General features: G+C 34.9%; 1 protein-coding gene across 1 annotated transcript in view; it reads right to left on the bottom strand.

The window, feature by feature from the left end:
- The window catches only part of LOC123532722 (dynein axonemal heavy chain 8-like), a 330,542-nt gene that overhangs the window by 263,001 nt on the left and 40,952 nt on the right, over positions 1–26,589 (bottom strand). The window contains exons 8-21 of the mRNA XM_053518182.1: positions 26,200–26,376; positions 25,685–25,798; positions 24,900–25,007; positions 23,613–23,861; positions 22,740–22,937; positions 17,675–17,751; positions 16,892–16,985; positions 15,529–15,648; positions 14,064–14,199; positions 9,449–9,636; positions 9,120–9,200; positions 3,739–3,855; positions 2,536–2,590; positions 2,109–2,183 (exon numbers count right to left, since the gene is read on the bottom strand). Coding sequence (XP_053374157.1) covers positions 2,109–2,183; positions 2,536–2,590; positions 3,739–3,855; positions 9,120–9,200; positions 9,449–9,636; positions 14,064–14,199; positions 15,529–15,648; positions 16,892–16,985; positions 17,675–17,751; positions 22,740–22,937; positions 23,613–23,861; positions 24,900–25,007; positions 25,685–25,798; positions 26,200–26,376 — 1,789 coding nt within the window. The remainder of the gene's footprint in view (positions 1–2,108; positions 2,184–2,535; positions 2,591–3,738; positions 3,856–9,119; positions 9,201–9,448; positions 9,637–14,063; positions 14,200–15,528; positions 15,649–16,891; positions 16,986–17,674; positions 17,752–22,739; positions 22,938–23,612; positions 23,862–24,899; positions 25,008–25,684; positions 25,799–26,199; positions 26,377–26,589) is intronic.

The following is a 26,589-nucleotide window of genomic DNA, read 5'->3' as shown; positions in this document are numbered from 1 at the left end:
TTTTATATGTTTTAGTGTGCAAAATACCCCCCACCAACAGAATTAAAATACCAATTACACCCCTAACCAAGGAAATTTAAATACCAAAAATACCCCACACCTAGAGAAAAACAAGAGGACCATGATGGTCCTGAATCGCTCACCTGTCCCCACATGACCAGTTTTAAACCAAGTGTGATGTCGTTTTTTTCTATTATTTGACACTGTGACCTAGTTTTTGAGCTCATGTGACCCAGTGTTGAATCTGACCTAGATATCATCAAGATAAAAATTCTAACCAATTTTCATGAAGATCCACTGAAAAATATGGCCTCTAGAGAGGTCACAAGATTTTTTATTATTTGACCTACTGACCTTATTGACAGCACGCGACCCAGTTTCGAAATTGACCTAGATATCATCAAGGTGAACATTCAGACCAATTTTCATGAAGATCCATTCAAAAGTATGGCCTCTAGAGAGGTCACAATGTTTTTCTATTTTTAGACCTACTGACCTAGTTTTTGACTGCGGTTGACCCAGTTTCAAAACTGACCTAGATATCATCAAGATGAACATTCAGACCAATTTTCATATAGATCCCATGAAAAATATGGCCTCTAGAGAGGTCACAAGGCTTTTTTGTTATTTGACCTACTGACCTAGTTATTAAAACAGTGACCAAGTTTCAAAATTGACCTAGATATCATCAAGGTGAACATTCTGACTTATTTTCATGAAGATCCATTGAAAAGTATGGCCTCTAGAGAGGTCACAAGGTTTTTCTATTTTTAGACCTACTGACCTAGTTTTTGACCGCAGTTGAACCAGTTTCGAACTTGACCTAGATATCATCAGGATGAAATTTCTGAGACATTATTTCATACAGATCCATGAAAAATATGCTCTAGAGAGTCACAAGGTTTTTTAAGATTGACTTATGACCTAGTTTATGAGGCAATTTGACCAGTTTCAAACTTGACCTAATCACCAAGATGAACATCTGACCATTTTCATGAAGTCCTCCCAAGTAGGTCTCTAAGAGGGTCACAAGTTTTTCTATTTGTAACCATCGACTAGTGTTTGACTGCAGTTGACGTTCGAAGTGACCTAGTTATATCAGGATGAACATTCTGACCAACTTTCATACAGCCAAAATAGGCTCTTAGAATAAGTTTTTATTATGTGACACTACTGACCTATATTGACGGACGTGACCAAGTTCAAACTGACTAGATATGATCAAGGTGACATTTAATAATTTCATAAGATCATTCAAAAAATGGCTCTAAAGGTACAGGTTTTATTTTGACTACTGACCTAGTTTTTGATTGCAGTTGACCAGTTTCGAACTTGACTAGATATCATCAAGATAACATTTGACTAACTTTCTAAAGATCCATGAAATGTATCTTGAAGTGGTCACAAGCAAAATTTAAAACTTTAACACACGGACGAACGACGACACTGCTATGATCACAAAAGCTCACATTTCCTTTTGACATGGAGCAAAAATAGGTACTTGTTCCGAACCCCAGGCCTCTTTTCTGGACAGTGACCAAGTTATCTGCCAATTTACGGTCGATACTTTAATTTAGAAATTGCCACATTTACGACTGAATCTCTAGATCAAACATATTTTCTGCCACTTCTACGGATATGTCAAAAAAAATAGTTATTTTTTATCTACAGGAGACCTCAACTGACTGTTCTTGAGTGGGTCAGTTGACCGACCCTGCTAAGATTGTGACAAGTTTTCAAGCAATTAGCTGTTGATTAGTTTATCAAGCTGTGCCGTTCCACAAAGTCTGAATAAAAGAATAGGAGGAAGTATTGTCAAGCAAAACAAAATCACCTACTGGTAAATAGGAATAAGAATATTGAGAAAACAGATAGAAAGTATTTATTACACATGACATCCTTTTACAGATTTAAACATGAACACAAACTTATATTGACAAATTTTTAAGCTAATCAGCAAAGGACAGGTAATTCATAGTCAACCTGTGTTTATTTAAAACACATGCTCCTTGATGCCTTGAGTAACTGGGTAGGTAACTAATTTAATTCATGTAGTCTCGAATAGTCAGCAAAAAAATCTCTATCCAATTGCAGGAATCGTGACAAACAGGCCTTCAGGTAAATCAAAGAAGTCTCACTAATCTCTTTCAAACATGTTATCCTCGTAAACTTGATGTCATTCACTGAGTAATAAATAAAAACCCATAACAGATTAATCTTAAACATTTCCTAATATAAAGTATTTATAGAACTAGCTAGTAGAACTAATCATAATACTGTAAAATCCCGAAAAAAAATATTTATAGCCTGTAGATTTATAAATGATATGCTTCCAAAAAGTATTTCCTTTAAAGGGAAAATACAGGCGGTCACAGTGGGTGAAAAATTAAAACCCTTTTGGCTATTTGAGGAATCATATTCCTCACATTTTAACGACAAGCCTAGTTTAAAAATATACAATTCCTTACTTGATCTTTGGGTCACATGTTAATTGCCATATTGTTAAACCTGACTATGTTGCAGGTTGATACATACCTGTAAAATGCGTTATTAGGCTTTTGTTGCTGATTGTAATCACACAGACGTTTTCCTTTTTGCAATTCACATATCACTTAGAATACTATTTAAGACATAACAGCACTAAGTTTTGTTGTTTTTTATGACCATCGAATCTAAAATAAATCATGGCTCATTCCTGAAAGAATTAAAAGTGAGTCCACTTAATACGAACTCGCTTGATACGAATTTTCGGATTAAACGAATAAAGTCCGAATTCCCCGACCAAGTCCTTCTATTTTCTTTGTAAAATTATTTCGGTAATAGAGAACTCGCTTCATACGAATAATCGGAAGAAACGAACACATTTTGGAAGTCCCAATAAGCTTAAATATTATACTTTCCATCTTTTGATACGAATTAATTTTAGAAGTCGGGGCCGTTATAAAATGTGTTGAAAATAATAATATGGTCAAGCATGTGTCGCATGGTAATTAGACAATGAAGTAGTTCACACTTATTCACAAACAAACACTCGGTCTTTTGTGTATCATGTCACTATAAAATAATTTAATCAATTAACAGGTCAAGATTTAAAGAGGTGTAAATAATTTTAAACACATTATTGACGTTCTAGTGTCGATACAGGTAGGCTGTGTCTTACAAAATATATAAACTTTTATACCTCTTAGAACGCTTAGTGTCGATACAGGTAGGCTGTGTCTTACAAAATATACAAACTTTTGTACCTCTTAGAATGCTTGTTATATAGTACAGGCTTCAATGTTGGTGGTGGATATAATTTGGCGCTCTTGACCTCGACCGCACATTAAAATTTAAATTAATACAGTTTTACATGTTTAAGTATGACTTTTCTTGAGTAATTTCAATGTTATCTGAAAAACTATTAACTATTTTCATGTATCATAATATTGGAATCTATTCACCGATGATACCGGTGATACTGCTCAAATTGCTCGGACAAATTATCTGGTCATACATTCATTAATACGAATTTCTTCTGATACGAACATATTTCTTAGGTCCGGATGAGTTCGTATAAAGCGAGTTTGACTGTATATGAACATCCTTTTTTTTTTCCTATCGACATGGTAAAAATAGAAAACCATTTCCATGAAAACAGAGACAGCAATTTTCACTTATTATAATACCTACTACAGAAATTGCATCATTGTTAATTTCAACCAACTTTCAGTATTTTACAAACTGAAGTAGTGCTACCTGTTTCACAACAATTTGGAGGTCTTTGAGAGCATCTTTGACATTCCTGAAGAATGATGGTAGACTCAGTGAAGTCCATGTATGAGCAAACAATCCTGGCCTCAATGCACTGTCAACCTAAAAATGAAAGATTTAAACTTCCCAATGGATACTTAAAATAAAGCTCTAATGAAATGATGACCTTTACATATCAATATATTTAATGATACCAATACACAATGTCCATTTGCTTTTTTTGTAAAAGTATTTAAAATTCCCTATACTAAAAACAGTGCAAACAAATGAGCAGATCAACCCAGTATCTACTTGGCACACTACTCCTGTATATCTTTCTCTAAAATATATGATTACCAATTTATGGGTAAGCTTTCTAAAAGTGATACAAGGAAGAATATCTAAAGCACCTTTCAGTCAGATTTCTAAAGAACCAAATTTCAAATACTTTGAATACACCCATTTCTTTTTTATCATTTACAAGATCATTTTTGCTCATCTTTTTTGAGAATGTAACCTATACTGATGTAACAGGGAAAATTGTGTTGTGATTTGCAGTTACTGAAAATTTTGTTTAACAAGAGGGTCATGATGACCCTAGATCGCTCACCTGAGTTACATGAGCTACATGTTTCAAATGTCAAACTGATGCTAAAGTATTAAGAAAGTAGGTCACATTCATGGTCACTGAAAGTCAGTGTTAAGATCGATGTGCAAAACTGTATCTTAAAAAACAAGGAAGTAGGTCACTAGGTAAAGGTCACAGTCAAGTGACCCCTAATTACTTGGGGTCATTAGGTAATTATAATCAAACAATCTAGGAAATATTTTCAGATAATTTTCTAAGCATTTTTTCCTATTTAACTCATAATATACAAGTGTCCCCCAGGGCAAGGGCCTCTTTTCACTCCAAGGGTATAATTTTAACAATTTTGTTAGAGAACCTCTAGGCAATGCAACAGACCAAATATCAAAGGCCTAGGCCTTGAAATTTGAGACAAGAAGATTTTTAAATATCATTCCTATAATAGTCTCTGTGAAACTTGTGACCCCCAGGGCAGGGCCTCTTTTCACCCTACGGACATAACTTGAACAATTTTGGTACAGGACCACTAGGCAATGCAACAGATCAAATATCAAAAACCTAGGCCTTGCAGTTTCAGGCAAAAAGATTTTTGAAGTTTTTTCTTTCCTATATAAGTCTATGTACTTGGGACCCCATGGGTGGGGCCTCTTTTCACCTCAGGGACATAATTTGAAATTTTTTGTAGAGGACTACAAGGCAATGCTACATAACAAATATCAAAGGCCTAGGCCTTGAACTTTCAGACAAGAAGATTTTTTTAGTTTTTTGCTATATAAGTCTATGTAAAACTAGGGCAGGGCCTCTTTTCACCTCAGGCGCATAATTTGTATAATCTTCATACAGGAGCATTAGATGATGTCACATGTCACATGCTCTACGCCTTGCGGTTTTGGACAAGAAGATTTTTTAAGTTTTACCTTTCAGTTGCCATGGCAACCAGAGATCTGTGTGGAATTCAATTCTTTGAAAAACATTTGAAGGGGACTACCCAAGGAACATCCAGGCCAAGTTTCATCAAATTCTACCTACTCACAGGTTTCAGGGTAGATGTTGTTTAAAGGAAAGTGTGGACAAATGGCCGGCCGGATGAACACCAGATGGTGAGCAATCACAATAGCTCACCCAAGCACTTTGTGCTAAGGTGAGCTAAAAATTGAAGCTTAACATTCATAAAGGAAATCAAAATGTTATCAGTAACTACTGGCAACTATAGCAAGAACATACATTGTAAATCTGACAAGTTTTTAGTTTTATTTTCACAAATATGAAAGCTTGAATTATTTAAATATGTCAGTTGTCCACATCCTGATAATTTTCTTTTTAATTTTCTTTGAGCTGCTGAATGACTTTTTACCATTGTCATGTTTTGCCACAATGTTTGGATATCCGCTGCGAAAAAGGAACAGGAAATCCTGGGATTATCCCAAGAAGTCCCAGGACTATCCTGTGATAATGTCCTGAAAATATCTAAGGAATTCCTGGGATAGTCCTGGGACTTTTCACACCGTTAAATGGGAATGGGACAATCCCAGGATTTTCCTGTGAACAGGAAAAAAACAGGACACCAGAACAACAAGAAATCTATGCTGTCCTACTATCCTAAAATCCCAGGAATGTCCTGGGATTTCCTGATGTCAGGTAATAAAAGTATATATTGTCCTGTTCTCAGGAAATCCCAGGAATGTCTTGAGAATTCTTGAAGTCAGGATATCCCAGGACAATTGTCCTGTCCCTAGGAAATCCCAGGAATTCCTGATGTCAGGAAATTTCAGGAGAATTGTCCTGTCTTCAGGAAATCCCAAGAATTCCTGTTGTCAGGAAATCTCAGGACAACTGTCCTGTCTTCAGGAAAGTTTCCAGAACATGTAATTGAATACCTTGTAAACATGATTTTAAATTCTCTTTGGCGGGAAATACAGTTAACAAATTGAATGAATGTTAAATTTCAATTGTATTTACAGCAAGAATAATAATTAAGGATTATCATTTCCAAATATTAAAAATATTTTCTAGTTAAAAAGTATACATCATGTACATTGAAACATACAACCTGTCATAGCAGAAATATCAATTTATCAGTTAAAATAAAATTATGTGCATACAAGGCAAAAACACTAGGTGTAATATTTAGTCTAGAAACATCAAATTATGAGCTTCATATTGAACAAAAAGCTCTAATCATTCTATGATCTGTTTACTTTTAAGAGTGAAACTTCCTTTGATCAAACATGTACAGATAATCTAAACAGTACTAACATATTTCACTCTTACCACTCTTTAATGCTCTGATTGATTTTAAAGAAAAATACTTTTCTAAATAACTTACTGGTATTGTTTTGTAAAATCATTGAATGAAGTTATATATTAAGTATTATTTCTAAATGTTTAAAACAGAAATAATTTGCTAACATACCACAAATATAGAATATATTCCTGTTACTCCTACAACACCACAGCACAAGTGCTTAATGATGCAGTTTCTCCCAAAACATGGGTCTTCAACACCAGGATGTAATTAACTTACTAGACCAGTACAAGATCATGCTTCAAATTAATTACCATCTTTCAATCTGTATCTTTTAGAAAAAGTCCTGTCTTTTTCCTGTGAACAGGACAATTTCCATCAAAAGTCCGGTCTTTTTTCCTGTGAACAGGACAGTTTCTATCAAAAGTCCTGTCTTTTTCCTGAGAACAGGACAATTTCTATCAAAAGTCCTGTCTTTCAGTGTTAAAGTCCTGTCTTCAAGACTTTTATGCAGCCTTGCTAAAGGAATCTCAGGATATCCCAGGATAATCCTGGGATTTCATGAGAACAGGAAAATATTTCTGCAAGGGAAATTACTAGGTCATTATTCTTGGATCACATTAATCTTGGAAAACAAGAGGGTCATGATGACACTGGATCGCTCACCAGAGTAATATGAGCTACATGTTTGAAATGTCAAACTGATGATTTTTAGAATTTTTTTGGAAGATTTTCCGATGTACAATCAAGTAACCCCTGGGGAGGGGCCAATTTTACCCGGGGGTCATGATTTGAACAAAGTTTGTAGAAGTCCACTAGGCAATGTTACACATGAAATATCTAAGCTCTAGACCTTCTGGTTTATTTTTAGAAATTTTTTGAAGATTTTCCTATGTAAAATCAAGTGACCCCTGGGGCCGGGTCAATTTTGACCCCGGGGTCATGATTTGAACAACTTTAGTAGAGGTTCATTAGGCAATGCTACATGTCAAATATCTTAAGCTCTAGGGCTTCTTGTTTTTTGAGAAGAAGATTTTTCAAGATTTTCCTATGTAAAATCAAGTAACTCCTGGGGTGGGGTCAATTTTGACCCCGGGGTCATGATTTGAACAAATTTGGTAGAGGTCCACTTGGCAATGCTTCACACCAAATATCTAAGCTCTAGGGCTTCTTGGTTTTGAGAAGAAGATTTTTAAAGTTTTTCCTTTCTGTTGCCATGGCAACCAGAGTTCTAAATGGAATTCAATTCTTTGAATAATTTTTGTAGAGCTTCACCCAATGAACATTCCTGTGAAGTTTGGATGAAATTGACCTAGCGGTTTATGAGGCGATGTTGTTTAAAGTAAAAGTTTACAGACGCCTGATGCCGGACAGTGACTGATCAGAAAAGCTCACCCTGAGCCTTTGGCTCTGGTGAGCTAAAAATGCATGTTTAACACTTATACAGTCATTATTTTACAGCCAGCATTTACTTTGGGAAAAGTGTCTGTCAACAGGATGTGACTTCAGCGGCTCAAAATAACCTTCTACAAAGTCATGGATATAAATACACATAAATGTTTACTAATACCGTGTTCAGACTACGTTTTTAATCCTATATTAACTTGGGTTTATTTTTTAAACTCGTTTGCGTCCACACTATATGTGGTGTAAACCGTGAATTATGTAAAGGTCCAGTGGTTTCTGTAATGTAGCATATAAAACTACCTCGGGAGGTGGTTTTAATACTATATCAAAAAGTAATACTACATTATTTTACAAGTGTGAACGCAAATGTGAGTTATAACTGGTTTTACAATCCCAAATCCACAGATCTTACCTTTTGGTGGAAGAATACCATGTGTTTCTCTTTTGAAACAAACAATTGATACTATGACTGGCAAAAGTAATTGGAGTGTTGATGAAACAAAAACATTAAATTACTATATATAGTCATGCTGATGTACAAAATGGACTATAGATGGAATGAACAGAAATTCTTAGATGAACACAAAAGTTTAAACATTGATGACTCCTTCTTGTTTCTGTTAGCCTCCTTCTTTGTAACATGTTTTGCTTATTGCAAAATATTTGTTAACTTCCAACATTGCATGTATATATTAAACCACATTTCTTTGCATAGTGTGGACACAAACTAGATTATATTTTTATGAGTTTTAAATGTCACATACCAATTATAGCCAATTAGTGCCTGACAAAAATAAAACCTATCTGCTGGTGTGAACATGGTATAAGTAGCACAAGTTTCTAAAGCTGGAAAACTAAATATAGAAGCAATCATTTAGAAATTTTTAAGTTCTGGTTTGGGAAGAAAACATACTTTTTTTTTTGCATTTGGAATGCCTTCATTTAAAAAAAAGGCATAAATTTCTTTCTTTTTTTTTTTCAGTTTAACTTAGTTTGCTCAAACTTAACAGGCCTGACAATTTTTTCAGTTAAAGCCCTCCTTCGATTGCAAATTTTGAGTTACACAAACTGATTGAAGCTGTTGAAATTCATTTGCACATTTTGAAGTCTGAAAGGTACAATGAAGGACAGTATACAAGTCAGAAGTACCTTCCTCAAGACGGGACTAAGTGGTGTAATAAATATTGGTGGTATGCTTGATCTGATTTGTGTATTCTCTCCTAGCAACATCTGAAAATGAAAAATAAAATAAGCTGAAACTATGAACATAGATGTCTTCATTTTTCATTAGTAATTTATATCACAGTAACATGATTGTTTAGATGGAGCAGTTGCATATTTAAATCACATGAAAACACTTTTAACATAACAGATATGGGAAACTTTCAATTTTTAATCAAATTTTTAACAACCCTCAAATTTTCAATAAGGGAATAGTGCAGACCACATATAAAAACAAAATGCCACAATTAGCAAACCTGCATCTTTTCATAGTGATCCCTCAGTTTTTCAGTTGAATGAACTAGAACTTTAGCATCATCTGGAATATCAAGATCTCTCTTGATCATGTACTCCGACTCCTTGATAACTTCAAATATGTATGGGTCAAAGTTTGCCATCAGCTGCTCTTTTGTTGGATGTTTAATGAGAACTGGAACCTGCAAGTCTGGAAGCATGAAAACAGTATTTCATTTCATCTTTATTGCCAACAAGATCGATGTCTGCATTGTACAAAACATGCTGGCTTGTTTGGTGTGAGGGAAGTGTTCTCTGCACATTGTCTCATTACTACCTACCTATATGCCAAGTTTGAAGTCAATACCTTACATGGTTAGTTATTTATGCTCTAGACACAAAATATGATTGACAGTTTAGACCTTTTAACACAATCTGTGACCTGTACCTTTGACCTACAGAGCCAGTTAAGGATATACAAGCATTTTTTTCAGGATATCCGCCACTTTAACAAAAAATGTTTTTTCAAATATTGATTTCTAACAAAATTTTTGCCAAAAATTAACCCTAAACTAGAGCTATCACTGAAGGTGATGAATGTACCCCCCGCATGTACTGACACTGTACATTGCAATTTGACGCACACAAGATTGCATGATTATGTGGACTGTATGTATAGACTCTAATGCACCATGCACAAATAGGGCTGGTACTGATCACTTGTGTGTCAGTTTCATTAAATTGTGTGCAAGGGTTCAGGAGATTAGGCCCGCACAAGATTGCATATGCAGACTGTATGTATATAGTATATTAACAAAAAACAAAGTCCCATAACTGTGCAGATTTTTTTTCTGAAAGAACCTTGCATGCACCATGCACAACTAGAGTTACTACTGATCACTTGTGTTAAGTTTCATTAAATTGTACGCATGGGTTCAGGAGATTTAGCGCGCACAAAACTGCATATGCAGACTCTATGTATATAGTAAAGTAACAAATAACTCAAGTCCTGTAATCCTGCAAATTATTTTTCTGAAAGAACCTAACATGCACCATGCACAACTACTGTTGTTACTGATCACTTGTATGAAGTTTCATTAAATTGTGTCAAGGGGATGAGGAGAGATTGTGCACACAAGATTGTGTCTACAGACATACAACTTGAAACCAGTATACACCCCCTTACAACTTTGTTGTTCGAGACGGACAAACTTCATTGTTCGAGACGGACAGACAGACAGACAATCTGAAACCAGTATAACCCCACCCCTCCTTACAACTTTGTTGTTCGGGGGGTACAATAATTAAAATATGGCTAATAATGTACCATTTAACCAAATAAATTCTACCTTTTGCAAAAAAAAAATTTCACGCTTATTTTTGGCTGACATTTGCCTAAAATTGACATATAAATAAGCTATAACTGAAATGAAAGTTTCCAAGATAGCACCTTGTTTTATCTAGAAAATATAAATTAAAACAAAAAGAACAAAAATATCAAAATTCACCAGTTTTTAACAGCTTTGTTCTTAATAAATCTCTTAGATGCATAGTGACCCCAACTTTTTTCTTTCTATTTTGAAGCATTTTTGTATGTCATTAAAGCTGAAAATATTTTGAAAATCTTAACGTCAGAATTTGTTTGTAGATCTAAATACATTTTTCCTATTGAAAATAAAGTGGGAGGGGTAATTATGTCAAATTCAAGAGCCATAATCCAAAAGTGCCTGGGGCGATTTGGCTGGTCATCTAACTTGGCCGAGATATTATGCCCACAAATATTGTCAGCAAGTTTGGTGAAGATCAGATGAAAACTGTTCAACTTAGAACGCGGAAACGGTTAAATTTGCAGATTTTGAGTAATTCAAGGGCCATAATCCAAGAGTGCCTGGGGCGATTTGGCTAGTTATCGAACTTAGCTTATATTTTATACCTACAAACATTATTGCAAGTTTGTGGAAAATCAGATGAAAACTGCTCAACTTGAGTGGACAAGGCTAAATTCCCAGTTTTTCGAGTAATTCAAGGGCCATAATCCAAGACTGCCTGGGGCGATTTGGCTGGTTATCGAACTTGGTCGAGATATTATGCCAACAAACATTGTCACCATGTTTGGTGAAGATCGGATGAAAACTTGCAGATTTAAGGGCCATAACCCTAGAGTGCCTGAGGTGAATTGGCTGGTTATCAAACTTGGCTGAGATCTTATACCCACAAACATTGTCAGCAAGTTTGGTGAAGATCGGATGAAAACTGTTCAACTTGAGTGGACAAGGCTAAATTCACAGTTTTTCGAGTAATTCAAGGGCCATAATCCAAGAGTACCTGGGGCAATTTGGCTGGTTATTAAACTTGGCCAAGATATTATGCCCACAAACATTGTCACCATGTTTGGTGAAGATCGGATGAAAACTGTTTGAGAGGGCAGACAAGGCTAAATTTGCAGATTTCAAGTAATTCAAGGGCCATAACCAAAGAGTGCCTAAGGCGATTTTGCTGGTTATCAAACTTGAACGAAATATTATGCCCACAGACATTGTCAGCAAGTTTGGTGAAGATCTGATGAAAACTGTGTCTTAGAAAGCGGAGATGCTTTTGGATGCCGACTGCCCGCCCGCCCGTCCTCCAACATCCGCCCACCCACAACGGCTGTTCACATAATACGCCCCGCTCTTTCAGAGGTGGGCGTATAAAAATGATTTGTTAGTGACACTTATGCTTATATAATACTGACATCACCTTGTATTCATATTAACCTGTAAGACCTGAAATTCCTATAACATTAAGTGCAATATTATATCTTTTTTATAGTACCACCATTTTTTCAATTTTACAAAATTTCAGAAATGCTTCAACAGTGGGTGAAGACAATGCCCTATAAAATTAAAATGAGTTCGGTGACCTGTGTTTTATTTCTTCTCGTTTGTCTTGGAAACTAATGTTCTTCAAGCTCACAGAGTATGAAATAATTATTAACGTTAGAAAAAATTCGTTCCTACATTCTTAAAGCGCTCTGCATATTGTCTCATCACCATGTAGCTATAGGACAAGTTTAAAAGTCAATACCATTAATGGTTATAAAGTTATGCTCCAGACATGAATTATGACGGACGGACAGACATTTTTCAAAACAGGCATATAAAAGTGATAACTAGCCGTGTAAGCCATGAAAATATGTACATATCTACTTTTTGCTGATGTACACAAGGTTTCATTTGAATTTCATGAGAACTGTAAGAATTGAGAACACAACAGACTAGTAGTCTGCAAGTGTCCGAGTATTGCAGTGGCAATACAGAAGTCCCCTACCAGTATAAAAATGTTAGTGTTCGTCCCTTGTGGTTGTTGGCAAGTTGTTGGCAACAGTGTTAGGACTGAAAATGCTTCAAGGCAATTATAAGAGCTAAGAAACAAAAACTATTTTTACTTAAATTTCAATAGTGACCTTGACCTACAAACATAGATGATTTACGCCACACATTCTCTAATCATGGAGAATATTTCTGTGCAGTACTAAAATAATCCATCAATGCACATAAAAGTTATGGAGCGGAAACAATTTTACTTGACCTTCAATAGTGACCTTGACCTTTGGCCAACAACCATATGTCATATGCCTGACAAATAGTCTAATCATGGGGAACATTTCTGTGTAGGAATAAAATATCACTCATTGAAACGAAAACTTATGGAGCAGAAAGCTTTATATTTGACCTTCAATGGTAACTTAGTCCTCTGATTGATACTAGGGCATTGGTCATGCAAGCAACATAAGCAACACATCGTCTGATTATTGGGAACATGTGTGTGAGTGTATATAAAAAAACAAACTTTAAGGCATTTAGAAGCAAAGGAACAAAAACTGTTTTTACTTTTATTTCCATAGTGACCTTGACCTTTGACAACCAAGCATGGGTCCTGTATGCTACATACAGTCTAGTCACAAGGAATATTTGCTTGTAGCAGTAATAAAATCCTTAAATGCATATAAAAGTTATGGAGTGGAAACAAATTTTTACTTGACCTTAATCAATGACATTGACCTTAAACTAACAAGCATACATCATGTGTTGGTGATTGGCTCATCATGGTGAACATTAGTGCGAAACACTAAGATGGCCCATCAATGCACATAAAAGTTATGAAGCAGAAACAATTTTTATGTGACCTTCAATAGTGACCTTGACCTGTGACCTACAAGTACTAGTCATGAACGTGTGCCCTCTATTCACATATCAAGTTTTATGAAATAAGCTTGAATAAGCCAAGATGGATGGATGGATGGATAAACATTCTTATATCCCCATCGGTGATTCAATGGTTGGGGACTAATAAAAAATCTGTTTAACTTTTATTCACAGAACTGTCAAAACTACCGATACATCTATGAAGTAACACTTTTATTAAAGGATACACTGCATTATTTAATCCTGCTGAAACTCGGTATTTCAAATTCCAAGGAATTTGGTGTTAACCAAAATTCGACTTAAAATGATAACTTGTGCATCTTTTTCGGACGAGACATGAAAATGTCTTTGGCTTAGCCCTTTGAGATAAGCAACTTTATAAAGTTTGAACTATATATACACTGCGCTTTTTCCTCTGTAATAAAATATTATAACATATAGTTATACATACTATTTGTGCAGACCTCTACAGATTTCTTCCAAGCTACATGGTACATGACCTCATATTCCAACAACACTTTGGCCAGTCTATTGTAGTTTCTTATTATTTTCTTTGACTCCTCCCCTTTCAAACACGAAGGATGGGCCTGAAATTGATTGTACAGTAGTAAAGGCATCACAGGAAAGTAGAGAAAATAAGTAAACCAGACCCTTGTCAAACCTTCATTGCAGGATTAATGCACATTCAAAAGTTAATATGCATCTTTTTAAGGGTAGCAAACTACAGCTCACTGACATTTTACTGGGACAGGGCTCCAGACAAGATGCGTATTAGCGTAAATTACGCCTTGAAATAATGCATATACGCATGTCTGCTAAAGTTTTAGCGTATAAAAACGTACATGAAATTACAGAAGCGCATGCAATGACTTTTTACTAGCGTAAACAAAATCTGAATCGTCTGGATGCTTTACGTAACAGAGCACGATCGGCATTCATTCTGCCACATTGAACGTACACAGGCATTGAATGGTACTCTATAAACCTAGGTTAAACTGTATTATACACTCAATTCGTGCATAAATCAAATTGTTGGGAATTAATATTGATGGTAAGGTAGTGTATTTTAAAGGGGTGTTGATTTAAAATATCAACTTCCGGTGTGGAGTAAACAACAACATGTCTCTTTCAAAGAATGTAATGAAGTGAACAAACGTGCTATGTATTCTTTAAACCAACAAAAAAATGATTCCCAAAACATTGTTAAAGGTATATTGAATAATCTATTGGATTTGGCAGTGAGTGTGAAGCTAAAGCAAACCAATGGAGAAAAAGAAGCAAAAACTTGAATGCTGAATTGAAACTGAACTGCAAGCAAATTCATGGGTGTTACACCCAATAAATATGTTATAAAACTAATTTCTGTTTTTTTTTTTCTCATTTAAAAATATTCAGGAGTAAAAATACTCAATTTCAGATTTTACCATTTTACTCATTCGCAAGAATTATGATGAGTAAATACTCATAGGCCAAAAAAATTATCTGGAGCCCTGCTGGGAAATATTCAACATCTTATTTTCTTTACCTTTTCATCAAAAATCAGTAGATATAAGAAAAAGGTTTTTGCCCAAAGATATGTAAATCAGATCTGAAGTGGCCTTACTGAATATGATGCAAAGAAGTATTTGAATTAGTGATCTTCACCAAAACAAATCTGTACACATACAACCTGCAACCAGCAAATAAAGAGACAGCAAACATTGCATTTAATAATTACACAGTGCTCTTCAAGTTAACACCTGTCAGAGTTAACAAGGTTAATAATTTTGGTCAAATGTACATTTGATCAGGATAAAAAGTGTCTTAAAGCTTGACTATGCAAAAAAATTTTTTAAAAATCTCCAAACTTGTGGGGAGTGAGGAGACTAATTAAGAAAATCTTGCAGGCTGTAGACGGTGGTTGAAAAAAAAAATACCATGAAGATTTCCATTGGGTCGAAGATTCTTTGTGCCAGCTGCCTCACCCAAGTTATTCTACCAGCTACTGGTGGCATATTTCTTGGTATAGATGGATCATCTTTCAACTTTTGGTACAGCTAGAAAAGAAGGTTAACAGGTTAAAAATGTCTCATCACAGCCCTTAAAAATTATGTGTGCAGGTCAAAGTCTGTAGGTAACGGACTTCCCATGTAGGTATTGGTGTAAATATTGTATAAAAAGAACACATTACAAAATGTTAAAAAATTTAGTAAAATAAGAATGTGAAACAATTTTGTATTAACAAATCAGTAAGTGTTAAGGGACTTGTTATGTTCACTTATCTTTCACTCTTTAAAGTCACATTAAATTCAGTGAAGTTGAATATATTCATAGGAAAACTGTATAAAAAGGGAGATAACTATCATTATTTAGAGCAGTTAAGGTGCCTTTCAATTCCTCTAATGATCATGTTCCGAAGTATATGACACAGAATTTCGTTCAGCTGATTAAGTGTACTTCTATTATATATCAGCAAGATGGGCATAAATTTCAATGCTGGACTGAACTAAAAGATGCCTTTGTAGAATAGCACACATCTCCCCCAAAGCACAGTAGTAAGTCAATAGGAGACAGGAGCAAAAGTCAAAGAGACACTGATGGTTGACTTAGTGACTAAAATGCAGTTGGAATCTACTCAGCATGTCCAATCATCCCATGAAGATTCAACATTCTGGGTCAAGTGGTTCTCAAGCTATAGATTGTAAACTGTTTTTCATGTTCTGGCCCCTGTGACCTTGACATTTGATCAAGAGAAATAAAAACAATATGGGTCATCTACTTTGTAGGCTCTATCACCCTATGAAGTTTGAAGGTTCTTGGTCAAAAGATTTTTAAGTAATTGATAAGAAAAGATTTTCCATGTTCTGGGCCCTCTGACCATGATCTTTGATAAAGTGCCCCAAAAATCAATAGGGCTGGGGTCATCTGCTCTGCATGTCTACTCATCCTATGAAGTTTCAACATTCTGGGTCAAATTGATCGAATGACCTGAAAATCAATAGGTGCCATCTACTTTGCATGTTCAATTATATAAAGTGTCAACATTCTGGGTCAAGTGGTTCTCAAGATACTGATTGGAAACGGTTGTCCATGTTCATGCCCTGTAAGTCAACAGGTCTTTTGATCCTACAAATATACTGCACTCCATTTCAAAATTATCTGTAGTAGTTCCATAAATGGTATGGGAGAAGACAGGATGGGACAGGACCTGACCGTAACAAATGGGACAAAACCCTTTGGTGGGGGTATAATAGCTACAGTTTCAAGATTATATGAGTTATCACTACTTTATTCTATAACCTTTCGAATTTCTTCAACCTCCTCTCCATATTGCAGGAATATTGTTGAGTATTTCTGTTCTATGTTCAGTCTTGGAATATCCAACTTCTCAAACCTGCAAAGCAATTCCGACAAAAACAAGTCAAGAAAGTTTTAAGAGATCAATAATATTTGTGGTTGTGCCAATCCACAAAATTAAATACCAACAACAAAGTAAAATTCCAACTTCTTTTACCTTCCAAAGATGTAAATGTATAACATGATTTCATATCATCATAACAAGACCTTTTGGCCCAAACCACAAAATTTCAAGCCAGTTTCACATTATTACCAAGTCCTCTACTGGTTATTGGGCAATGAAGGGACATAAGTGGCGTACTGAAGAAGTCATACATCTTCTTTCCCACGTAAATTAAACCATCGTGTCAGAACTAAGGGCTTCACTACTTACAATTACTGCATTAAAAAAGCCTGTAGGCCTACAAAACAACTAGTTTTATTACATTTGAGCACTTTCAGCGCTTCTGAGTGATTTATTTCACACTTAAATATTTGTTAAAGTCAAACTTAAAACTTCTTTACTAAACAAGTAAATAATAATATAACCCTACTTTCCCTTCCAAACATGGATCCCCAAGAGGGGATGATACCATCCCATGTAAATTTCTTATGCTTTTTTGTAGTATTAATAACCTTATAATAAAACTTTTAACTGTTAAAAACCGATTAAGAAAATCAGCAAAAGCAATTTTAAACGAAATTCTAGTCAACTCTCCGAGCAAATTAATGTAAATATATACATACTTTTCTAGAAGTTGTAGAGCCTGTAGAGTTGATGGAATTTTCTTAAAACTGTTGTTCATAAACTTCTCAATTCCAATCTGAAACAAGAGGACCATGATGGTCCTGAATCGCTCACCTCTTCCCACATGACCCAGTTTTGAGTATGAAGTCGTTTTTTCTATTATTTGACATAGTGACCTTGTTTTTGAGCTCATGTGACCCAGTTTTGAACTTGACCTAGATATTATCAAGATAAAAATTCTGACCAATTTTCATGAAGATCCATTGAAAAATATGGTCGCTGGAGAGGTCACAATGTTTTTCTATTATTTGACCTATTGACCTAGTTTTCGAAGGAATGTGACCCTGTTTTGATTTTTACCTAGATATCATCAAGGTGAACATTCTCACTAATTTTCATGAAGATCTCATGAAAAATATGGCCTCTAGAGAGGTCACAAGGTTTTTCTATTTTTATACCTACTGGCCTAGTTTTAGACCGCACATGACCTAGTTTCGAAACTGACCTAGATATCAAGGTGAACATTCAGATCAATTTTCATGAAGATCCATTGAAAAATATGGCCTCTAGAGAGGTCAAAAGATTTTAATAATTTTAGACCTACTGACCTAGTTTTTGACCGCAGTTGACCCAGTTTCAAACTTCACCTAGATATCATCAAGATGAACATTCAGACCAACTTTCATACAGATCCCATGAAAAGTGTGGCCTCTAGAGAGGTCACAAGGTTTTTTTATTATTTGACCTACTGACCTAGATTTTTATGGCACGTGACCCAGTTTCAAATTTTACCTAGATATCATCAAGGTGAACATTCTGACCAATTTTTATGGAGATCCATTCACAAGTATGGCCTCTAGAGAGGTCACAAGGTTTTTCTATTTTTAGACCTACTGACCTAGTTTTTGACCGCTCATGACCCTGTTTCGAAGTTTACCTAGATATCATCAAGATGAACATTCAGACCAATTTTCATACAGATCCCATAAAAAATATGGCCTTTATAGAGGTAACAAGGTTTTTCTATTATTTGACCTACTGACCTAGTTTTTGATGGCATGTGACCCACTTTCGAACTTGACCTAGATATCATCAAGATGAACATTCAGACCAACTTTCATACAGATCCATTGAAAAATATGGCCTCTAGAGAGGTCACAAGGTTTTTCTATTATTTGACCAACTGACCAAGTTTTTGACAGCATGTGACCCATTTTTGAACTTGACCTAGATATCATCAAGGTGAACATTCTGACCAATTTTCATGAAGATCTCATGAAATATATGGCCTCTAGAGAGGTCACAAGGTTTTTCTATTTTTAGACCTACTGACCTAGTTTTTGACTGCACGTGACCCAGTTTCGAACTTGACCTAGATATCATAAGATGAATATTCAGACCAATTTTCATACAGATCCCATGAAAAATATGGCCTTTAGAGAGGTCACAAAGTTTTTCTATTATTTGACCTACTGACCTAGTTTTTGAAGGCACGTGACCCAGTTTCGTACTTGACCTATATATCATCAAGGTGAATGTTCTGACCAATTTTCATGAAGATCTTTTGAAATATATGGGCTCTAGAGAGGTCACAAGGTTTTTCTATTTTTAGACCTACTGACCTAGTTTTTGGCGGCACATGACCCAGTTTCGTACTTGACCTAGATATCATCAAGGTGAACATTCTGACCAATTTTCATGAAGATCTTGTGAAATATATGGCCTCTAGAGAGGTCACAAGGTTTTTCTATTTTTAGACCTACTGACCTAGTTTTTGATGGCACGTGACCCAGTTTCAAACTTGACATAGATGTCATCAAGATGAACATTCAGACCAACTTTCATACAGATCCCATGAAAAATATGGCCTCTAGAGAAGTCACAAGGTTTTTCTATTATTTGACCTACTGACCTAGTTTTTGACAGCATGTGACCCACTTTCGAACTTGGCCTAGATATCATCAAGATGAACATTCTGACCAATAGCAGCATTCGCTGAGTTATCTTCCCAAATGATTTTACAGGTGTCGCTACGAGCGAATAGGTCCTATCATGCGGTGTACTCTCGGCTTTTATCATAGTGTTAAACTCTTTCCTTAAAAAAGTAATTAAAGTATTTAAAAAAAATAATTCCAATCATGAAATTTATCAATATCATCTATTAGGATAGCTGTTTCTAATGCTTTTGGCATCAAATTTACGGCTTTGTAAAATTTTCGTCATTTCAAAATGTTGGCTAGTAACATATAACTAAAATTTTTGTTGTAGCATTAATTTAAGCGAGTCACATTTCCGTTTAGTTTATAAGCAAAAAGGGTCTAGCTAATGTAGCTAGTTGAAAATATTGCTAAATTTTAACCCTCAGTGGAAGCTTCGTTTCAAATAGATACATGGTTACAACTGGATACATTAAGCTTGCATAATATTTCCTATCCACTGGCTGCATACTGATTGTTATCATAAAAATGTGCATGTCATGTGTCCTGTTAACACTAGGGGGTTCAAGAATATGTCATTGAAGCAGACTTAACACTTCTGCTCCCACTTAGGTGTTAAATACCGGTCAGTCTGATGTTAATGTAATGTGTATAATAAGTTTTCTTAATACTTTTAACAATTTGAAATAATGTCTAATAGGTTTCTTAATTATTTTTATTTTCAAAGCTTTACAAATCTGTGGTCTGTGTTTTTAAAATTGTAAGGGCGTTTTTATTAAATGTAAAGATCTGTATTTTCATTTATGTGGGCAAGTTGCTTTGAATTTTAATTGACTGAAAATTAAAGAGGGAGCACCATAGAATTATGTCAACTTGTCAATAGGGATCATTTATGCCTCTTGGATGATATTTTCATGAAATATATGAGAAACAGCTATAATAATTAATTAGGCTGATGGAAAATTGAAGGGACATCTTATCACAAGGGCATACATTCTGACATTTTACAGTAATTATTATTATAATTTCTATATTATTCAAGACCTCATTGCATTAAGCTGTGTATACAGATCTTCCCGATTAAGTTGTAACTTTAGGAATATATACTCTCTATATTGATTCTTATTTTAAGAATATAGTCTGAATACTTGCACAATGATGAAAGGATTTTCCAAGGAGGGCATTTCAATATTGAAAATCACAATTAAAAAAAAAACAACAACATAAGAATCATACAGTCCATAAAAAAACTGACACACAGAAAATGTTTAGAACAGTCCTTACAGCTGGTCTCATAGTTTTCAAGGCATAGAATAAAGCTCTTTCCTCAATTGCTCAAGGGATAAACAGCTGAATTTTGATGACATTATCGGATACTTTCCAAATCTACTAATATAGTTTGAAGTGACAGCGACTGAATAATGATGTAAATAATGTAAACAAAAATTTCTAGGACCTATTCGCATGTAGCGCCATCTATACACGCACCTGTTTAATCAGGGGAATTAACTGACCGATATAGCCCATTTTCATGAAGATCTCATGAAATATATGGCCTCTAGAGAGGTCACAAGGTTTTCTATTTTTAGACCTACTGACCTAGTTTTTGACCGCACGTGACCCAGTTTCAAACTTGACCTAGATATCATCAAGATAAACATTCAGACCAATTTTCATACAGATCCCATGAAAAATATGGCCTTTAGAGAGGTCACAAAGTTTTTCTATTATTTGACCTACTGACCTAGTTTTTGAAGGCACGTAACCCAGTTTCGAACTTGACCTAGATATCATCAAGATGAATGTTCTGACCAATTTTCATGAAGATCTCATGAAATATATGGCCTCTAGAGAGGTCACAAGGTTTTTCTATTTTTAGACCTACTGACCTAGTTTTTGACCGCACATGACCCAGTTTCAAACTTGACCTAGATATCATCAAGATGAACATTCAGACCAATTTTCATACAGATCCCATGAAAAATATGGCCTCTAGAGAGGTCACAAGGTTTTTCTATTTTTAGACCTACTGACCTAGTTTTTGATGGCACGTGACCCAGTTTCGAACTTGACCTAGATATCATCAAGATGAACATTCTGACCAACTTTCATAAAGATCCCATGAAAAATGTGACCTCTAGAGTGGTCACAAGCAAAAGTTTACGGACGACGGACACTGCGCGATCACAAAAGCTCACCTTGTCACTTTGTGACAGGTGAGCTAATAAAAGTAAATGACATATCCAGAGTTAAAACTGTGATAATCACTGATAAAATGAATTAACCAACAGGGCCAGTATGATTATGTATTTTTCAAACAAGTCTGAAATATGACATTATTATTTCTTATTTCTTTCCTTAAAATAAATCTGCATACTGACATGCTTAAATTTTGCATAAGTCTGCCTGCTCTACCTACAACGAGTTCCAGAGTTTCAGCAGTATATGACTTTTTATAACTGTAATAACAAATGATGTTATTAAAGTATAACAAATATGCAGATGCATCATAACACTTTGTCAGAAATTCAGACTTAAAAGGTTTTATGATTATCACCCCAGAAGTTAAAATTGTGAAAGAAATGCTGTATAGCAGAATACATATTAATAAGTATGGCCAAGGGCAGAATGTCGAGCCTGCCAGCTGTCAAGTGTGACCTTGACCTTGGACCTTGTTCTTATGCATGTCACTCCGTCTGATAATGGTGAACTTTCATGCCAAGTTACATCAAAATCCCACCATGCATGAAGAAGAAATGCTCCGGACAAACTTCAATTTAAACTTTGACCACAAACTGTGACCTTGCCCTTCTCATCGAGCTAAACATTCATGCCAAATATAAACAAGATTGGTCCATGCATGTCAAAGTTATGGTCTGGACAAAATCGGACGGACGCACGGATGTACGCATGCATATAAACCGATATATGCCAAAATGGCGACTATATCAAGTTCACCGCAAGCGGGCTCGACAAAAATCACTCCATTCTTTCAAAATTGGTTGAGCCGCATATTATCCTCTAATTTATTGATGAAGTCCAACTGTTTCTTTTGAATCTTTTCTAGACACTTGAGTAACCCTGGATATGGAATAAACATTATATGTTTTGCATTTCTTTTTTAAACCTCGACATCTGAAAGCTGTCTCCTGAAATCATCATAATCTTGATCAAAATCAGTCTTTCTCTGGTCCAGTACATCATAAGGTTTCTTCTTTATGCTGGTGAATATCTGCTGAAACCTTGAGCTGAAGGGTTCTAACCCCTCTATCCTGGACTCTGGGAGAGAGCTGAATGTCTCAATATACTTTAAAAGAGTTATGATCTGCAACATAAAATACATTTTTGCTAGTTATAGTGATCTTGACTACAAGGAGCCAAAACTAAAGTTATCAACTAGATTTTTCTTTTTTTGTTTTTTTTTGGAAGACCTGTTAAAATTTGTTCATTTTACATACAAGATCAAGTCCTATCTTTATCTTGTGAACAACTTTTGCGCTCATATTATATAGAGAACATCTGTTTGTTTTCAGTTGAACTTTCACCAATCCAAGTTAATCACACTGTCAAGAGTTACTATGCCAATACAAGATCTCGGGTGTTCACTAGTGAAAGGTAGTTTTATCTTGCATATATATTGCTTTTTGCCCTAATTTCATACATCTGTAGTACTGTATGTCAAATATATATATCAGACATTTTAAGCGAGAAATTAACTCAAACATGCATGAAGAATGTTCCTTTTTTCACTGTTTCCAATTTGCAACAGAGAACAGGCTCAAGGTTATTCTTCTCAAAAATCAATTATTTCCAATAGATTTTAGGTAACATTTCTTTCTTTTTATCGACAAGCAAATAAATCAGATTATCATATAACCACTCAGCAAGCCAAAAATGATCATTACAACTAAACCTTACGTAATTTAATACAATTATCCTGTCTGACATAAATATGGCAAGTTGAAAAATTATATGCAAATAATAAATAATAAATGACAACCTTCTCAAGCCTCTTGCAAAATGTCTCGAACTTTCCAAAGATGTACATCTCAGAGAATTCAAATGGCTTTTGTCCTGGAGTTTGTTCAACTTTTTCTTTCATCCTGTGAAAGACATCATGATAGGCTTTGTACAGTTTACAACTGTTCTGTAATTTCTCCATCAGAGGCTTCCTTTCCATATCCCAGATACGCTCTGAACTACCACTGATAATGTACAACTTGCATGCTGTTACCATTTGGTTTGTAACCTAAAACGCAACAAGTCATATGAAACTTGGAACTCTGCATTCAGTTGAGTTAATCCTCTTTCATGTATTCTTGAATGTAATATTCATATTTTTGCACTTGTATCATATTATAACAGTCAGATACCAGAACAGAAATCAAATTTCTGAAATACTACTAATGTACAAAAAGATAGCTGCACAAAATCCAAGTCATTTTTTATGCTGCATGACTGAAACTGTCATTCTTTTAGCAGACTAAATAATACTTCATTAACATTGCCTTCTTGTACCACATAGATTTTTTCCAAATCAAATTTAAAGTCAAAAAGGGGCCATAACTCAAAAAAATTAATGAGCATATACTTTATAATCATACACCAGTTTACCAAAAATGAATTAAATCTATTCATCCTTTCAAATGTTATTGAAGAGATATCAACTTTTTGTGAAATTTTAAGACAGGAAAGAGCCATAATTCTGCTTGTAACTACAAATGAACTTGGCCTGTATTTTATGAGCATATCCCTGTGTACTTAATATGAATTAATTGTACATTCAAGTCAAAAAAGTGCCGTAACTCCGCCAAAAATTAATGGATTGTAACAAAATTAAACTCAGCATGCACCTAAATATAATCAGGTATCTATCTACTGAAAATAAGTTCAATCCATTCATCCTTCTAAGTGTTATGAAATGGGCAACCAAACTTCAAGTCGAAAGGGGTTGTAACTCTGCCAAAAATTAATAACTGTAACAAAAATTGGACTTGGTCTATATTCTATAATCATGTATCTGTCTACCAAAAATTGAATTTTATCAATTCATTTTTTCACAAATTATCAGAGGTGCAAAGATTGTTGGACAGAAAGACATGGCTGCTAAAGTATACACCAGTAATAAGATTTTAGGCTATAATTTCAAGTAAAATCAGACTAATAATGTAAGTGCCTACAGTCTAAATAAGCACTGCAACCAAAAAGGCTGTTTTAATCGGTGTATAACTTTTTAATAATGTTGAATGTTGCATCAGTTTAGTTTAAATTATTATATAATGCCAACCTTTATGAACAGGGATGTCATCCTCTCTGATGTATTGTAGTACCTTGAGATACAATGTATCATTCTGATGGCATTAATCAACCCTGGTAGAGAATCTAGCATTGACACCTGTTAATATAATTGATAATATATTTTTCTACTGTTTGATAAACCTTTTAGATAACAAAGGGTTTTTTGTATATTTTGTCAACTAAAACTCTTAACTAGAGCTGCTTTTGAGAAAAGCATGTCTCCCACACCTGCCTAATCATCTAAATAGTAAGTCAGTCTCTGTATACTGTTTGCTCACTATAAATATATTGTGACCTTTGAAGAGTAAAAAGGCTAAATTTTGCGTAATTCAGGGGCCGTTATTCCGAAGTGCCTCGGGCGATTTGGCTAGTTTTTGAACTTGGACGAGGAGTTATGGTCAAAACATTTGGTTCAAGTTCGGTGAAGATCGGATGAGAACTGTTAGACTTAGAGCGCGGACAAGATCTATGACAGAAATACACACAGACAGGAGTAAATCAATATGTGTCCCACACCACTGCAAGGTGGCAGACATAATTAAAGAAGCTGCCATTAAGAACAAAATCATTTCTGATTATATCTACAGATAAAAAGGTGAAATACTGACCTAGCCAGAGGGCAATATTGTAAAACCAACAAAATACCTGAGTTTTATTAGTCAATATTTTACTGTAAGGACTATTTTTGACCATAATCTATGTATCTGATTTTAATCAGAACTGATGATAATGATTCATCAATCAACAGATTTTACTGAAATCAACAATACTTACTGGGTCTTGCCTGTAGAGATGATCACAGTATTTTTCTAGTGTGTACAGATATTTAACATTATCCTTGGCTTCATTTGCACTGTCTGTGATCCTTTTATCCAACTCTTTCCATTTCTGAAACAAATGAACAGATCTAGCATTAAATATTGGTTACATTTTGAAACTGGCTTTAAAGTTGACATTTATAGCCAAATTTTTTAATTAAAATGGAAACATTAACTTAAAAGATGTAATGTGATCAAAGAAAAATAATATATATGCAATATGTAAAACAAACTCAAACTTTTTAAGACTGAAGTTTTATTTCTTTCTAGACATGAAGATATATTTTTAAACAATCTAAAATTTCATATTGAACAATACGCAAGCGAAATGATGATTAGTCTTACTATTGTAGTGGCAAACCTGGACATATGCAGCTGCAGCTATTAGTTCCAAATAACTGAACTTACATTACCAAACTTTATTAAGACTCTGAAACTCGCTGAATAACATAATTTAGAAGCAACTGTTACCTTCATCACTCTAGATTTCGCAATATGTACAATATTTATGACCATTCTGCACTTGTGTGACTTGATCTGATCTAACAGAGCATTAAACCGTGCGGTCAGCTGCCGCCAGTGATCTAACTCTGCTATAGGCCCAGTATCATCTGCCTCTTTACGCATCTGATCACTCTCTGCCAGTATCTAAATGATTCAAGCAACCATTTACATTAGAAACAAGCAAAGACGATGAATTGGTATCCTCCGCTGGATAGGTTTGTGGCGAGGAATGGCAAAAGACAGATCCTTAACAGAGCACAATCAAGTAAAAAATCTGGAACGTTGAGGGTGAGGGGGTACAACTTCACATGTTGATAAATAATGAATGGGAGTAGAGGGTGACTGGGTGAGGGTATA

This window comes from Mercenaria mercenaria, chromosome 11 (genome assembly GCF_021730395.1).
Source record: "Mercenaria mercenaria strain notata chromosome 11, MADL_Memer_1, whole genome shotgun sequence".
Taxonomy (NCBI): Eukaryota; Metazoa; Mollusca; class Bivalvia; order Venerida; family Veneridae; genus Mercenaria; species Mercenaria mercenaria.
Note: the sequence above shows the minus strand (reverse complement) of the source record. Positions and strands in the feature narration are given on the sequence as shown.